This window comes from Saccopteryx bilineata, chromosome 5 (assembly GCF_036850765.1).
Source record: "Saccopteryx bilineata isolate mSacBil1 chromosome 5, mSacBil1_pri_phased_curated, whole genome shotgun sequence".
Classification (NCBI taxonomy): domain Eukaryota; kingdom Metazoa; phylum Chordata; class Mammalia; order Chiroptera; family Emballonuridae; genus Saccopteryx; species Saccopteryx bilineata.
In genome coordinates, this window is record NC_089494.1 from 264,684,369 (window position 1) to 264,701,180 (window position 16,812).

Consider the following 16,812-nt stretch of genomic DNA (forward strand, 5'->3'; position numbering starts at 1 on the left):
CTTTGTTTTGGGCCACATTATGCAGTTCATCAGTAAGATCATACTGGTGAATCACACACACACACACACACACACACACACACACACACACACGGGGGCGGGGCATGACTGCCATGTTCTCACACCTAGAGGCCAGGGCCACTCAGCATGGCCATCCAACAGGCAGGCCCCGGACATCACCAGCGCTGACGAGCAAACTCAGGCACAGAAAGGATGCGAGGCCCTGGGTCACACAGGGTGGCGGAGAGGACAGGCTCTCTCCACACCCCCAGAGGAAGCCAACTGTCAGCACCACTCTCCAGGGGAAGGGAGCCACGGCCAGAGCAGAAGCCAGGACCCACACCCTCAACTCGCCCATCCATCCTGCCCTCCTCTCTGACACTTCGCTGTTCACCACAGTAAGAGTGGCAGACTTCCCAGAGCCACAGGACTGGCAGTCACTCACACTTCAGTGTGAATCAGCCGCCACAGGCAGCTTTCCTCCCACTTCGCTGAGCGCGCTGCGGGAAGGAAGGTCTGGATCACCGAGAGGAGGCGGGGGCCGATTCCCCGCCTGAGTCTTTGGAGGCCGCGATAGGTGGGTCGTGGAATGGAGCCTGCGGAGGGCTTCCAGTCCCACGGGCCTGGGGTTGCGAGGGTCAGAAGGACGACGGGGACGCGGGACAGACGCGACGCCCCCGCCCCCCCTCCTGCCCCCGCACGCCTAGGCCACCGGGGCGCACCCTGCTCCAGCCCGAACCCGCGCGCTTCCGAAGGCAGGGGCGCCCCCAGGCCGCGCGCTGACCGCCCCCCACCTTCCCCACGGCGAGAACCCGAGCGCGGGGGGGACCACGGCGAGCCCCGGGGACGCGATCGCGCCCCGCCCGTCCGCTTCCCGCCGCCGAGCCTTACCCGCCGAAGTGCTGCTCCCGGCCCACGGGCTCTGCGTCCTGGCGGCGGCTCCCGGCTCCTCCGCCAGGAGCTCCCGCCCGGCTGTCCGCCAGGAGCTCCATCCCCGGCGGGCCCGCCCCTCCTGCTGGCCACGCCCCTCCTGATCGGCCACGCCCTCCCAGGCGTCCCGGCCCCGCCCCCCAAGCTCGTCAATATTCTACACCAGCGCGGGGGACCCCTGGCGCAGCTCTTAGTCGTGGGGTCCGAGGTTGGGTGCCTAGACATCAGGGTACAGAAGCCCTTACCTTTCCCCATCCCCACTCCCAGGGACAAGGCGGGTGTTGGCTGTAGGCGTGGACACACCGTCCATGCACGGTCCATGCACGGCACACAGTAGGTGCTCAGTAAATGCAAGTAAGAGAGCAAACATGACCAAACTACCTCTGTTCCTTGGGCGTGTCCCGCCCCGTGACACCCGGTGGCCCACCGGAGGAGGCCCTGCGCTTCCTCATCCCCGTGATCCTGATCTTGCGGGAGGAGGCCAAGGCCATCCAGCCCCCACCCCTGCCTCGTGGGTCTGACTCAGGTCAGGAGGCAGTAGGCAGGGGCTAGGGATGAACCCCTTCTCGCAGAGGCGGGTTTGCCCAGAACCGAACCACTGGAACCCTGTGGGCACCTTTCAGCCACATCCCAACTGGGGCACAGCCTGCTGACCAGGCCTGGATTACCATGGCCCAGGGGTCTGGATCCAACACTGTGAGTCCCAGAAAACAGGGGAAATTTCACTTTGCTTTCTGGGAGGCTCCTAACCAACAAGGCTCCTCCCCACAGGCTGGGGGCAGGGATTGGGCAGAACACAAGTCCCGCTTTAGACTTAGATAACCCAGTTTAAGGGTCAGGGGCCTCGAGAGAAGGGGCTTCCTATGAGAAAATGGCTTCCTGCAGGGAACTGCATGGGCCAGCTGGAGATGTGGGTGGTGGAGATAGAGTGGGGTGTTCTAGAGAGACAGAGCAAGACCTGCAAGCTTGTAGGTAAGTGAACCTTCCAGAGAAGGGACCCAGTGCTTGGGGCATGAGGAAAAGAAGGGGAGGCTCATCTGCGTGGGGTGTGGGGTCCAGACCCCCAGTCCCAGGGCCCAGGAAGCCACCAGCAGAGCAAGGATAGAATCTGCCCCAGGGCCCAAAGGGACTGAGGGGAGGGAAAAGGTCAGCCCAACAAAGGCTGAGCCCTGTCCAGATGTGAGGCCAAGGTCAGCCCCTCTGTGCTGCGTGGGGCATGAGGGACCAGAGTACAGCAGGGCTGGTGGATCAGAAACAGGAAGGGCAGGGGGCATTCAGGGGTTGAGTTTGGGTCAGGCTGAGGCCAAGGTCCCCAAGGGCCTTGAGAAGACACTGCCAGGCCACAGGGATCCTCAGAGTGGTGGCTGGACAGAAAGAACATGGGCCATGTCACTGTCCCAGAGCAGTCCAGCGAAAGGGGAGACCTGGCTTCAACAGCACACATCTCCGCTGGTGAGACATTCTAGGGGGTGCAGACGTTAACCACGGGTGCGGGGAAGTGAGAGAGGCCAGAACACCAAGTGGCCCGGGTCTGAGACCACCAGGGAGAGACAGGACCAAGGCTGGACTGCTGGAGAGAAAGGGGCAAAGTGAGGGGAGGCCAGGCTCAGGCAGGTGAGGCCACAGGAGAGTCTTCAGCCAACAGGGCCTCAGTTTCCCCATCTGTAAAACGAGGGCTCCCCTCTGCCGGAGACTTGGAAGGAAAAATAGGGGGGCCCTGGCCGGTTGGCTCAGCGGTAGTGTGTCGGCCTGGCGTGTGGGAGACCCGGGTTCAATTCCCGGCCAGGGCACATAGGAGAAGCGCCCATTTGCTTCTCCACCCCCACCCCTCCTTCCTCTCTGTCTCTCTCTTCCCCTCCCGCAGCCTAGGCTCCATTGGAGCAGAGATGGCCCGGGCGCTGGGGATGGCTCCTTGGCCTCTGCCCCAGGTGCTAGAGTGGCTCTGGTCGCAACAGAGCGACACCCTGGAGGGGCTGAGCATCACCCCCTGGTGGGCAGAGCATCGCCCCTGGGGGGCGTGCCGGGTGGATCCCTGTCAGGCGCATGTGGGAGTCTGTCTGACTGTCTCTCCCCGTTTCCAGCTTCAGAAAAAAAAATAGGGGGAGGATGGGAGCAGGCAGAGCACCCGGCACCCCAGCCCTGCAGCCCCCAGGGTGGACACATACTCACCTTGCCTGGGAGGCTCCTAAACAACAAGGCTTCGCCCCACAGGCTGGGGGCAGGGGCTGGGCAGAACCCAAGTCCAGCGTTAGACTTAGATAACCACAGGTTATCTCATCCTGGCCCTAGTCGGTGGCTCCGTTCTCTCACAGCCCAGCTCTCAGGACTGGACTTTGGGACCCAGAGCTCCTGAAATGTTGTCCCTCCCAGCTCACAAGCCTGTTGGGGAAGTGGCCAGGCTTAGCTACCAGGAGATGCCACATGGTCACCTCCCTACTGACACAGGGCGCTATGCTGGCCCAGTTGGGCCAGAGCTCCTGAAGGAGCGCTCACTGCCTCGGGGCTGGACACGCTTGGCCCCCAATGTCTGGTTCAGCCAACCAAGCCCTGGCTGAGCAGGTTACAGACCAGCACTGGTGACCCTGAGATGACGCAGGGAAATCCTGCCCTTGTGCCTCACGTGAGGGAGAGATGGACGCCTGAGAGACACCATCATGTCACTGTAAGTGACCTTTTCCTGGAGCAGGTGAGTAAGGAGAGAGACAGAGACCTGGAACCATGGAGCAAAGCCAAACATCAGGGCCTCCCTCTGGATCCTGACTGCAGAGTAGGGAGGACAAGAACTGCAAGCCCTTCTTTTTAATATTATTATTATTATTATTATTATTATTGTTATTTTGTGACAGAAACAGAGAGAGGGAAAGACAGACAGACAGGAAGGGAGAGAGATGAGAAGCATCAATTCTTCATTGTAGCACCTTAGTTGTTCATTGATTGATTTCTCCTATGTGCCTTGACCGGGGGGCTACAGCAGATGGAGTGACCCCTTGCTCAAGCCAGCGACTTTGGGCTCAAGCTGGTGAGCTTTTTGCTCAAACCAGATAAGCCCGAGCTTAAGCCCGCGACCTTGAAATTTCGAACCTGGGTCCTCGCATCCCGGGCCGATGCTTTATCCACTGCGCCACCACCTGGTCAGGCTCTTTTTAAAATTACTTATTTATTAATTTGACAGAGAGAGAGACAGACAGACAGAAATATCAATCTGTCCCTATGTGTGCCCTGACCGGGGATCAAACCCACAACCTTAGTGTATCAGGGTGATGCTCTAACCCACTGAGCTAGGGCTGGGGCTGCAAGCTTTTAAAGTGGCAGGTTACAAGACCAGCACCCAGAAGCCTTATCATCAGGGTCACTGCAGACAGTTTGGACAGACCAGGTGCCCCAGCTAATTATTACCCAGGAATGCAAGTATGCCATGTCTGCAGCCATCTTGGCCAAACAGGGAACACAGAATCCGACAACTCACATTGCTCCTGCCCAGCCTCGCCAGTCCAGCCCCAAACCTCATGGGTGATGGGACCCTGGTTGAGAACTCTGGGCATCGCAGAACAGCAGCCTGTTGAACCAGGAACTGCAGGAGGCAGAGGCCAAAAGAACAGGACACCGCCCTGGCCAGCTGGCTCAGCGGTAGAGCATCGGCCCAGCATGTGGAAGTCTCAGGTTTGATTCCCGGCCAGGGCACACAGGAGAAGTGCCCATCTGCTTCTCCATCCTTCCCCCTCTCCTTTCTCTCTTTCTCTCTCTTCCCCTCCCGCAGCCAAGGCTCCACTGGAGCAAAGTTGGCCTGGGCACTGAGGATGGCTCCATGGCCTCTGCCTCAGGCGCTAGAATGGCTCCAGCCACAACGGAGCAACGCCCCAGATGGGCAGAGCATCGCTCCCTGGTGGGCATGCCTGTTGGATCCCAATGGGGTGCGTGATGGAGTCTGTCTCTGCCTCCCTACTTCTAACTTCAGAAAAATACAAAAGAAAAAAAAAAAGAGCAGGACCCCAAGGGGTCTGCACTGACAGGGCAGGCGTGGGTGAGGAGAGTCACGTCCACTGGGAAGGCGATGTGGGCAGGTCCTGTGCTGCAGGTAAGCAGAGGTGAGGCAGGGACCCCTGGCTGGTCAGGGGAGAGGGGTGGGGGGGCCTCTGAAGAGCACGTCTACATTAAAGGCATGAAGCTGATGCCCAGACCACACTCACAGGATGATGGCCAAAGGGCGGGGCTGTGTCCCCGTGCCAGTCCTCTCTCCCTGGGCAATGGGCTGCACCCTGACTGCCCACCACCCATGGTCAGCAGCCCCAGGCTGGGTCAGTGGCTGCCTTCTCCCCTGAGAGGTTTGTTTGGGTAAAATGTCTACACAGAATAACTGTGTCAGGCAGGCCCCACTAGGAAGATCTATTTTAAAACACCAACCGCGGGGGCGGAGGCGGGGCCCACGTTCTCGCAGTTCTATTTTTATACTCAAAACACCCCACTCTCGGCCCCCTGGGGCCTAGTTTGGGACTTGAAAGGGGCTGTTCTGTTCTGAGTGGTTTCCGGCTCTGGTGGTGCGGAGGGTGGGCGTCTGTGCAGGCGAGCCGTCTCCCCTCTCCTCTCTCCCAGACTCTGAGGTCCCGCGGCCCCTGCTCCCCTACCCCTTAGCCCATGTGACCTCTGGGAAGGCACTGGGGTCTGGAAGAGGAAGCCAGTGGGGCTCAGGAAGGGGAAGCTGTGGTCATCAAGACTGAAGGCCTCACTTACCCCAGGGGGTCCCCCAACCTATCACCCCAGGGTCAGGGGGGGGCAGCTGTCCCTTTCCTGGCCTGCTCTGGGCACAGGGATGAGGTGCATGAGGCAGCGTGTGAAGTGGCCTGTGAGACTGTGCAGACCCCTTCAAGCAGAGGTGGGGGGTTGGAGGGTGAGCCTGGGAGGGGACCCCAGCAGGGTGTTAATACTGGGGACCCTGGGCTCTACATGGAGGAAGTCTGGCTGCAATGGGCTTCGTATTGCAAGAAATTCTGGGCCAATTCAGGCTGCTTATCTCAACTCATTCCTAAATAGTGTCGGAATGCCTAGCCCACCCTTGGAGGGGGAAAGAGACCCCACGGAGCTCAGCCAGATGAAGACTTGGGTGTGACAGATGACAGATAACTCGGAATGGGCTCAGAGAAGGCTGAGGACCACAGACTGAGGCGATGGGCGGGCCTTCTAGGTACAGCACTGGAGGGAACACGGCCAGTCCCAGTGTGAAGGGCAGAGCCAGTCGACATGGCAACGTGAAAGAGACCCCCCCAAAAGTGACTGTCACGAACACCATGAACAACATGGAAAGGAAACTGCATGCTGGGAGGGAAGGTGTGGAAACTGCACCCAGGATTCAGGGGCGAATATAAAAAGCACTCCTTCGCATCTTTTTTTTTTTTTTAAAGACTTTATTCAATTTTCAAAGAGGCGAGAGAGAGAGAGAGAGAGAGAGAGAGAGAGAGAGAGAGAAGAAGAAGAAGAAGAAGAAGAAGAAGAAGGAGGAGGAACAGGAAGCATCAACTTCCCATATATGCCTTGACCAGGCAAGTCCAGGGTTTTGAACTGGCGACCTCAGTGTTCCAGATTGACGCTTTATCCCACTGCGCCACCACAGGTCAGGCTCCTTCGCATCTTTTAAAACTTACGCCTTTAGCCTGACCTGTGGTGGCGCAGTGGATAAAGCGTCGACCTGGAAATGCTGAGGTCGCCGGTTCGAAACCCTGGGCTTGCCTGATCAAGGCACATATGGGAGTTGATGCTTCCAGCTCCTCCCCATCTTCTCTCTCTCCTCTCTCTCTCTCTCCTCTCTAAAATGAATTAAAAAATTTAAAAAAAACAAAAAAACTTACGCCTTTAGGTGGAAATGGGCACAAATAGTGATTCGCGAGAAAGAAAAAACCTATATATGACCAGTAAGCTATGTTGAAACATGTTCTACCAGCCTCATAATTAAACACGTACCAATGAGAACACCAAGACGGTTCCTTTGCTTATTGAAGTGAAAACCCTCACGTGGCCCCCCTCCCTCCCCCCAGTCTCCAACAGCATGGAAGCAGCGTCCTCTATGGTCACTGCCTGCTCACTGGCCGGCTGGCCGGCTCCAGGGAGAGTCTGTTTCACACTTTCTAGGGCGCCTCAGAAACAAGCTGGCGCTTCCGGCCAGTGTACTAGCAGGGTGACCATGGGGTGTGTAACAACACAAGGGAGTGTGTTTTCAGCTCGGTGCCGGTGCCGGTGCGTGTGATCAGAGGGTAATCATACGCCTCGTTAAAGAGCAGCCCAGTTTCACAAGGCTTCTCACAAAACAGGGCCTCATTTTCCATCACAACTCTTAGCTCGTTCTTTTTGGTTCCGCCCTCCGAGCCCCGAACAACAGGCGTGCATTGCCGCTTCCTGACCCCCAAGGCCATCCTGTCAGCCCTGTTTACGCTGACAGTCAGGATGAAGATCGCTCCGGTACCGTGTAAACATGATGCATGCGTGGGCCACCTATGGATGACGACCACTTTTCCTTTCTTGCTCAACTTCTGGTTTCTTCTGAGGATAGATAATGTCACCCTTTTATTTTAGTTTGCTTTATTGGCCTTCACCTAGTTCACCTCCAAATTCTGCCGCTGGTCCAGTCTTGCTCAAGACATCCCAGTGGGTCAGGTACCCTATCAACTCAGAGTAGTACACTCTGCTCTCTAAGTGGGGGGCGTAGCCCTGGCCCTGGGTCCGCCATCAGCAGCACCCCCAAGTTCCCTCTCGGCCCTCTGGGCTGCAGGATGGCTGCATCCTGAATTCCACGACTTCCTCTTTCTTGGTTTCCTCCTTCCGTACAGCGGAGCACACCCTGAGGAAGGGCACGGGGGTGTCGATTGTGTGAAGCTTCATCATTCTGAAAATATCTTTCCTCTACTATCACTCTTTAAAAATAAAATTTTTTTTAGGGCCCTGGCCGGCTGGCTCAGTGGTAGAGCATTGGCGCGGCGTGTGGATGTCCCCGGTTCAACTCCCAGTCAGGGCACATGGAGAGGCCACCATCTGCTTCTGCCCCCCCACCCCCTCTTCTCTCTCTCTCTCTCTCTCTCTCTCTCTCTCTCTCTCCCACATCCATGGCTCGAATGATTCGAGCGCTTTGGCCATGGGCACTGAGGATGGCTCCGGGGAGCCCCCATCTCAGGTGCTAAAATGAGCTCAGTTATGAGCATTGGTCCCAAATGGGCAGAGCATCAGCCTCAGACGGGGTCACTGGGTCACACGGCAATCTGTCTATGTATCTCCCCTTCTCTCACTTAAAGAAATAAAAAAAAAATTTACCTATTGTGGTAGGTGTGTGGTAATATTACATTGTGTAACATTTCCTCTTTTTTCTCTAAGAGTTTATTTAAGCCAAACGAATAACACACACTGGAGAGCAAGGTCACAACGCCCCCCTTCACCATCACTATTGATTAGTAGTTCAGCTGAGGATGAAGTCTTAGCTTCCAAAGCACTTACTGCAGAATGCTAAGAACTCCCATCCAGCTTTGAGAAGTCGGAAGCCATTCTGGTCCTACGCAAGTGTGAATGACCTCTGGTTCTCCCTGGATGCATGGGGTCTCTTCTTTGTCCCTAGTGTCCTGAAATCTCCTCAGACATCTGGTCACCTGGCTGCTCAAGCCGGAGAGTGGAACCTGTGAGCAGGGCTTGTTGACCGGGATCGTCAGCATGCTGTGGCCGGCAGGACACAGTCCCCAGGGTCTCCTGGATGATCAGATTTCTCAGAGGAATCCCCTCCGACGTCATGCCCCAAGGGGAGAGGCCTGGCTTTCAGCACCCTGGGCACTGCGGTGGGTGGGTGGACAGGGCTGGGGTCTCAGCATTAAATGTACATTGAACTGTCTTGTTCATAACCCTCTACCCCCTTGTGCCTGAGGTCCCACAATCCAGAGACCCTCTGTTTGGCCCATTCCAGGGAAGAAGCCTGGAGGGTGGGGTGTGGTGAGTGTGGGGGGAGGCCTCCCTGCGGGGGGCAGGGTGAGGGGTGGGGCGGGGCAGGGGCCTCTGCGATAGTCTGGCACCCAGCCAGCCTCACACCGCTTAGCCCGCTTCACTCACACTTCTCGATGTCCCTGGGGCCTTCGGTTCCTGAGCCTTTGAGAGGGGAGCATTAGAGGCTGAGGTCAGGGGGACATGATTAGTTCAGGGTGACAGCCCTATCTTACAGTCAGCTGCTTGCTGGTCCTGACCAGTCGGCTCAGCAGTAGAGCGACAGCCCAGCACGCGGTTCAATTCCCGGTCAGGGCACACAGGAAAAGCGCCCATCTGCTTCTCCACCCCTCCCCCTTCTCTCCCTCTCCCTCTCCCTCTCCCTCTCCCTCTCCCTCTCCCTCTCCCTCTCCCTCTCCCTCTCCCTCTCCCTCTCCCTCTCCCTCTCCCTCTCCCTCTCCCTCTCCCTCTTTTCTCTTCTCCACCCCTCCAGCAGCCACAGCTCAATTGGCTCTAGCAAGTTAGCCCGGGGCGCCTCAGGAGCTAGAATGGCTCTAGCCAATGGAGCGAGGCCCCAGATGGGCAGAGCATTGCCCCCTGGTGGGCATGCCGGGTGGATCCTGGTTGGGGTGCATGCGGGAGTCTGTCTCTGCCTCCCCTTTTCTCACTAAAAAAAAAAAAAAAAAAGTCAACGGCTTGCTTCTTCGATCCGCATACCACCTTTCTTCCCCCTGCTGTGGAAGGTGACATGTTCACAGGGTCTAGGGATTAGGACAGGCACACTTTTGGGAGGTCACTATTCTGCCAACCACAAGATCTGTCATGAAATCTCGGTGGCTCCAGGTTCTTCTTGGTTCTCACAGTCTCCACACCCACCACTCTTGGCCAAGCCGCCGCTGTCTCTTCTGTGTCTTTCCATGACATCTGCAGGAGCCTCCTCTTCCCAGAACCCCACGAGTCTCCCCATTTCTCTCCGAGGAAAAGCCAGAGTCCCCCTTTCCTCTGCTGCCGTCTCTCCGCTCCCTGCACCCAAACTCCTCCAGCCACAGGGACCTCCTTGCTGTTTCCTAAACAGGCAGATGCACCCCCGCCTCTGTCTCAGTGCCACGCCCCTCTCTGCCAGCCAGGGAGTAGCAAGTTCTCAAAACCAGGCTAAGCAGAGAGGCAGTGGCATCGGGCCCATCAAGGCTTGGACAGTGACTCTTCACGCTCCCTTCTCAGCTCCCTGAATCTGGCCACAACCGAGCTGGGCACTCCAACAAGGGCTTCTCCCAGGGCGTGGCTGGGTACCCTCGGTGACAGAGCATCAGGGAAGGCTCAGCCCTCGCGGGAGGAGAGGGGACAGCCAGTCGGCCCGCAGGGAGGTCTGCAGTCGTGTGTCCACAGAGTTCAGAGCTACACCTTAAGCTCCACACTTGTTCATTGGCTAATACAGCTCACCGCCTCCAGGAAGGCCAGGTCTGAGTCCACAGTCTTGGGCTCCCCTTGAGTTCTTTGCATGGACCTCGCACACAGGGAAAGTTGTCCTTGGTCCATGTTCTGAGACCTACAGCCTCCACTGTCTTCCCCCCGCCCCCAACCCCACCCCAGGTGTCCACCCAGCTCACTAGTGACACCTGCAACCAGGAAGACAAAGGTCATCACCATAGAGACTAATCAACACTGCCAGCTCACCTGAGGACCCCATCATGACCAGGGGACCCCCTCCCCAAAGCCATGAGAAGCTGAGCTCCCCTTTCCTGTATTTATTTATTTTTATTTTTTAAGTGAGTGAGAGACAGACAGACAGGAAGGGAGAGAGAAAAAAGCATCAACCATAGTTGCAACACCTTGGTTGCTCATTGATTGCCTTCTCACCCTTTCCTTTATTTTTAAAAGTTTATTTCTTGATTTTAGACAGAGGAAAGGAGAGAGGGAGAGAGAGAGAGTGATTTGCTCCTGTATGTGCCCTGACCAGGGATCAAACCAGCAACCTTCATGCTTCAAGACGATGCTCTAACCAACCAAGCTCTCAAGCCAAGACATGAGCTCCCTTTCCAATCCACCAAGACACTGTCTTAGTGGGGAGGGGTATGTGTGAGGACACTTCTCTGTATACCTCCTTAGGCTACAGAAGCTTCTAGACCAAACCACACTATAGACCCACAGGACTGCAGTTGAATTCTCCCCTCTCATGCCTGGGTCTATGAGAGAGAGCAGGTTGGCTGGTGTCCCCACCTCTGAGATAAACTTGGAGCTGAACAAGATCAGGGAGTGACATGAAGAGTAGTTAGTTCTGGGCCAGCAGGGGCAAGATCGTGTGCCCAGGAACAGGGAGGAATCTGGGTGCTGGCTCCCAGCTGTGGACAAAAAAAGGGTTTCTGTGGAGAGTAGCCTCACAGGTGGGTAGCCATGTCCAGACATATATATATATATATATATATATATATAACTTCTTTAGTAAAAAGGGATTATCTTTGCCTGAAGCCAGTCCTGCCCCGTTTCGGTGCCTCCAGGTTCACTCACCTGTGAAATAACCACCCTGGAGAGCGCAGGACCTTTAACCACCTTGTAACCCGGCCCCTTGCTCTCTCCCACCCTCGGTAATCTTCCTTCCTGCCTGCCTTAATTCCAGCTGAGTCATAGAAAGTGCAAACTGTCAGTCTCTGAAGCATTTGTCTCAGTCTGTTGAGATCTTGCTTCTAGGTATAACCTTTTTTTGGGGCTCAAATAAAAAATTTTTTTTTTCAAATTATACGAGAAACTTTATTCAGAAAGTCACAGAGATAGACAAGGTGAGCCAGCTGGGCTGGAAGGGCTCCGGAAGCGAGTTGCGGAGGCAGAAGAAGGGCCCCCAGAGCTTAGGAGAAAGGCAGCGAGACCGTGTCTGAGGGAAGGAGGGAAGAAAAGGAGCCAGCATGTTCTCACGCTGACTCAGTATTCAATGATGAGAGGCCCAGGCACCCAGGGCTCCGTTGTGCACGCTCAGGGGCAGGGTGGAAGGTGTGACTTGCGTACACTCTGGGTCCTTCCTGAGGCTCTGCTCCCCAAGCCTGCTGGGGTGACCAGCAAGAAGAGCCAGTGACATCGCCTCCTTGTGGCTCATATGGAGGGCTGAGGGTGCAGTGGGGTCTCCCTGAGGCCCAGAGTGGCGTCCAGGGCAGGCAGCAGCAGGCCAAATGGGAATGGCCTGGGACCCCAGCCAGCCCAGCCCAGCCCAGCACCCTGCTGTGTCTCCTGGGCTCTGCCGGGGACCCTCCTTGGTGTCAGAAGGCCCTGAGCTCGCCCACGAGCCAAGCTGCCCTGAGGTGCCTGCACCCACCAGGAACTGAATATACATCCTGCAGAATTTTTCATTTGACCCCTCGGTCAAGAAATGATTGTGAGTGAGGGTCAGGGGTTCTCCCTCCAGGTGGGCTATTGGGCGCTGTGGCAGTGCAGCCAGAGGCCTCCTGGCGCCTACACCCACTGAGGGTCTTCTGGGGGCCTCCCTCCACCCTCAGGGGCTCCGGCTCCCCCTGCTGCTGGACCCCCACTGCCCACAGGCCTGTACTCAGCCCCACACCCACCGGGAGAGGGGGCAATGTCAGAGAGGCTATGGGGACAGAGGTGGTTGTGGGATAGAAGTGAGGGGCCAGCCAGTGTCCCCCCACTGTTCCAATGTACCATTGGGGCAAGCTCCCCTTTCTTCCCCAGACTTCCTGGTTCTCAGGGGTGCCACAGTGCCGGAGGTTTTAGCTTCATCCGCAGATCAAGGAGAAGGTGGTTTCCTCGGGTCTGGATCCCCCTGCATTGGAGCTGGGGGGAGGGGGGCTGTGGCGAGTCAGGTGGCGCTGCTGTGGGCACACAGCCTGCCCAGGGCTTGGGCCTCACATCCACAGGACCGGGATACTCGGGGCTCGGTCTGTCCCAGCCCCTCCCAGGCCTTCTCCTGCTCCTGCCGCTCCAGCCTGCCTCCACAGTTCTATCCCAGCCCCTCCTAGGCCTTCTCCTGCTCCTGCCGCTCCAGCCTGCCTCCACAGTTCTGAACTAGACCCAGCTCCCTGCTGCTCCCCGCTCCCCGAAGCTCTTTTCTTGGATGCCCACATGGCTTCTTTCTCCCTTCTGGCCTCTACTCACAGGTCACCAGTCTTTCCTGACCTCTCTGGATGGAAGCCAGGAGGAGCGATGGGGTCTGAGCTGGGAACCCTGGTGGCGGCTGGAGGCAGAGGGGACATGGAAGGGTGAGTTGGGGTAGAGGACTCTGCCCTGCCCGCATGGCCCCCAGACTGAGCACTCCCATGCCCTCCCTGCTTGCCCCTCATGGCCTCAGACTCTGGGGCTGGGCTGGACCACGGAAATTGGGAGGTGACAATGTGTTCGGAAGGATGGAGAGGAGCTGGGGGGATATGCTGGGCCTGGGTGGGGCTGGCTGGGCAGTGCAGGGCCTCTCTTCTGGGAGCTGACCCAGCATAATCTGTTCTATGAGCACCTCAGCCCTGCACCCATCTGTCTTTGCAGAAATTTTAGCATATGTGGGTTTGGGGTGTCGTCCCATGCCCCGGTGGGAGCACAGAGTCGTACACGACTTGTTCGTTTCCTATCACTGTGTAACACCACCGCACACGAGCAGCTTAACACAATACATACTATCTCACCCAGCTTCTGGGGGTCAAGAATTCGGAAGCAGCTTAGCTGGGTGGTTCTGGCTCAAGGTCCCTATGAGGCTACCATAGGATGCTGGCTGGGGCTGGACGGCACGGTTTCAAGGCAGCTCGTTTACTCTGAGGCTGACTGTGGGCATGAAGCTTCAGCCCCTTGCCACATGGACCTCTCTGCAGGGCTCCCTGAGGGTCCTCTTGCGGTGGTGGGTGGCTTCCCCCAGAGTGAGTGACCCAACACAGGGCAAGGCGGCAGCTACATGTCCTTTATGACCACGCTACGGAAATCACACAGCATCATCTGTGCAGGGTCCTCTCAGTTATTCTGGTCACAGCCCCATGCAACGTGTCAGGAGCATGAATACCAGGAGATGGGATCCCTCCTGGAGGCTGGCCACTCCGACTATATGTACACACCTAAAATCCAAAGATTCTTCCTAATGCATGTGATGCTCAGTGCTGAATGAGAGGCTAGGATGCTCATTTTACAGCTGAGAACCAGGTTCAAGGTGTCGACCTTAAAAATAAAATAGCCTCGGCCCTGGCCGGTTGGCTCAGCGGTAGAGCGTCGGCCTAGCGTGCGGAGGACCCGGGTTCGATTCTCGGCCAGGGCACACAGGAGAAGCGCCCATTTGCTTCTCCACCCCTCCGCCATGCTTTCCTCTCTGTCTCTCTCTTCCCCTCCCGCAGCCAAGGCTCCATTGGAGCAAAGATGGCCCGGGCACTGGGGATGGCTCTGTGGCCTCTGCCCCAGGCGCTAGAGTGGCTCTGGTCGCAACATGGCGACGCCCAGGATGGGCAGAGCATCGCCCCCTGGTGGGCAGAGCGTTGCCCCTGGTGGGCGTGCCGGGTGGATCCCGGTCGGGCGCATGCGGGAGTCTGTCTGACTGTCTCTCCCTGTTTCCAGCTTCAGAAAAATGAAAAAAAAAAAAATAATAAAATAAAATAAAATAGCCTCCTGGCCTGTGCTGGTGCAGTGGATGGAGTGTTGATCTTGAACGCCGAGGTCGCTGGTTCAGAACCCCAGACTTGCCTGGTCAAGGGACATATGAGAAGCAACTGCTACATAGTTTATGCTTCCCGCTCCCTTCCCCTTTCTTTCTCTCTCTTCTCTCTAAAACCAGTAAATAAAATCTTAAAAATAACAACAACAACAACACTCAGTTACTTTACCAGCAAAGATGGGTTTTATTCAGGAACAGCAAAGAATTGTAATTTGGGACAAGTCAACTGTAACAATAAGCCTGGGCAAGTCCAACAAACAAAGTAGAGGAACGTTATTTTATAGAGAAAAAGGAAGTTGGTTGTTGGAAGGAAAGTCCATTGGAGGAAAGTGTGAGTGCAGGGTGACTGACAGTCTCTTTTTCTTTTTTTTTCTTTTCTCTTTTTTTTTCTGAAGCCGGAAATGGGGAGAGACAGTCAGACAGACTCCCGCATGCGCCCTACCAGGATCCACCTGGCACGCCCACCAGGGGCGATGCTCTGCCCACCAGGGGGCGATGCTCTGCTGCGACCAGAGCCATTCTAGCGCCTGGGGCAGAGGCCAAGGAGTCATCCCCAGCGCCCGGGCCATCCTTGCTCCAATGGAGCCTCGGCTGCGGGAGGGGAAGAGAGAGGCAGAGAGGAAGGAAGGGGGGGGTGGAGAAGCCAATGGGCGTCTCTCCTGTGTGCCCTGGCCGGGAATCGAACCCTGGTCCCCCGCACGCCAGGCCGACGCTCTACCGCTGAGCCAACCGGCCAGGGCCCAGTCTCTTTTTCTTACTGGCCGCGTGTCTGGGGCAGCTGATTTCTCATAGGAGAGCAGACAGCACGTCCCGGGTCGTGACAAAGTTTATGACAGAGACCTTAACGTGGACAGAAATCAAGAGTCCATGGTAGGAGCTAGGGCAAGTGGGAGAAGCTCTCCCACTGACTGTCATTTTTAGAGCCAAAAAGGCGCAGTGGCTAAAGCGTCAACTGGAACGCTGAGGTCGCCGGTTCGAAACCCCAGGCTTGCCTGGTCAGGGCACATATGGGAGTTGATGCTTCCTGCTCCTACCCCCCTTCTCTCTTTCTCTCCTTACCCCTCTTTGTCCCTCCAGTGTGTGCGTGTCGTTCGCTGAGTCTGCACGCCTCAGATCAAAATCCTTCCTTTTTCCCAAGTAAATTTTTTTTTGGTGACAGAATACCTCATTGATTTTTTTTTTTTTTTTGTATTTTTCCGAAGCTGGAAACGGGGAGAGACAGTCAGACAGACTCCTGCATGCGCCCGACCGGGATCCACCTGGCACGCCCACCAGGGGGCGACGCTCTGCCCACCAGGGGGCGATGCTCTGCCCCTCCGGGGTGTCGCTCTGTTGCGACCAGAGTCACTCTAGCGCCTGGGGCAGAGGCCAAGGAGCCATCCCCAGCGCCCGGGCCATCTTTGCTCCAATGGAGCCTTGGCTGCGGGAGGGGAAGAGAGAGACAGAGAGAAGGAGAGGGGGAGGGGTGGAGAAGCAGATGGGCGCTTCTCCTGTGTGCCCTGGCCGGGAATCGAACCTGGGACCCCTTGCACGCCAGGCCGACGCTCTACCACTGAGCCAACTGGCCAGGGCAATACCTCATTGATTTTGTTTTACGATTGACAAAAGGTTTTTGAAAACTGAGACTTTAAGCAAAACAACATAACGGAACCAACTCTACCACAGGTTAATTTGTAGAAAGAAGAGTTAATTTCCTACAGCATATTTCTGGTCAGAAAAACACCAAACTTCTAAATAAAGACCCAAAAGATGAATGAAAACAAGTAAGATCATTATTTTCCAACCTGTGTATTCCAGTTCAGGGTCATGGGTGGCGGGGACCATCCCAGCAGCTCAGGGCACAAGGCAGGATGCCCTTCCAAGGCAGGACCACTCAGAGTGGGACAACATGACACCCCATTCACCTCGCTGTGCAAACTCTCTCTCTCTCTCTCTCTCTCTCTCTCTCTCTCTCTCTCTCTCTCTCTCACACACACACACACACACACACACACACACGGAGGCTGGGTAAATTCCACAGACAGTGGTCCCAGCTAGGAAACGACTTCTTTTTCTCTCTCTCATCAATGTTATAATGAAGGAAAAGAGGTTATTAATGGACCAGCTGTACATCTTTTCCTGTTGGGGCCTATAACAGATGAGGATTCCTCAGCCTAGGGTCTAATAATTAGACAATTCTTACCATAATTGATATGGAATGTGACTGTGTGAAAGCTCCCCCTTCTGGCCTCCCGACTCCGTTTCGCTGGTGAGGTTTCCTTACTAATTAATTTTCAGTGACCTGCCCCAGGGTCCACATAAAGCAACAGCAATTA

At 56.3% G+C, this 16,812-nt stretch overlaps 1 protein-coding gene across 4 annotated transcripts in view; it reads right to left on the minus strand.

Annotated features, from left to right (window-relative positions):
• Positions 1-3,213, minus strand: part of SH3BP2 (SH3 domain binding protein 2) — a 39,638-nt gene extending 36,425 nt beyond the window's left edge. The window contains exon 1 of one of the 4 annotated variants that reach the window (XM_066281218.1): positions 3,125-3,213. Coding sequence is in view for 2 of the 4 variants with exons in the window: in XM_066281213.1 (XP_066137310.1) it covers positions 892-992 (101 nt within the window). In the remaining 2 variants the exon portion in view is untranslated. Of the gene's footprint in view, positions 1-891; positions 999-3,124 lie in introns of those variants that run through there. The other 3 variants (XM_066281213.1, XM_066281211.1, XM_066281215.1) reach the window with 3 other exon arrangements.
• Positions 3,214-16,812: the final 13,599 nt, after the last annotated feature.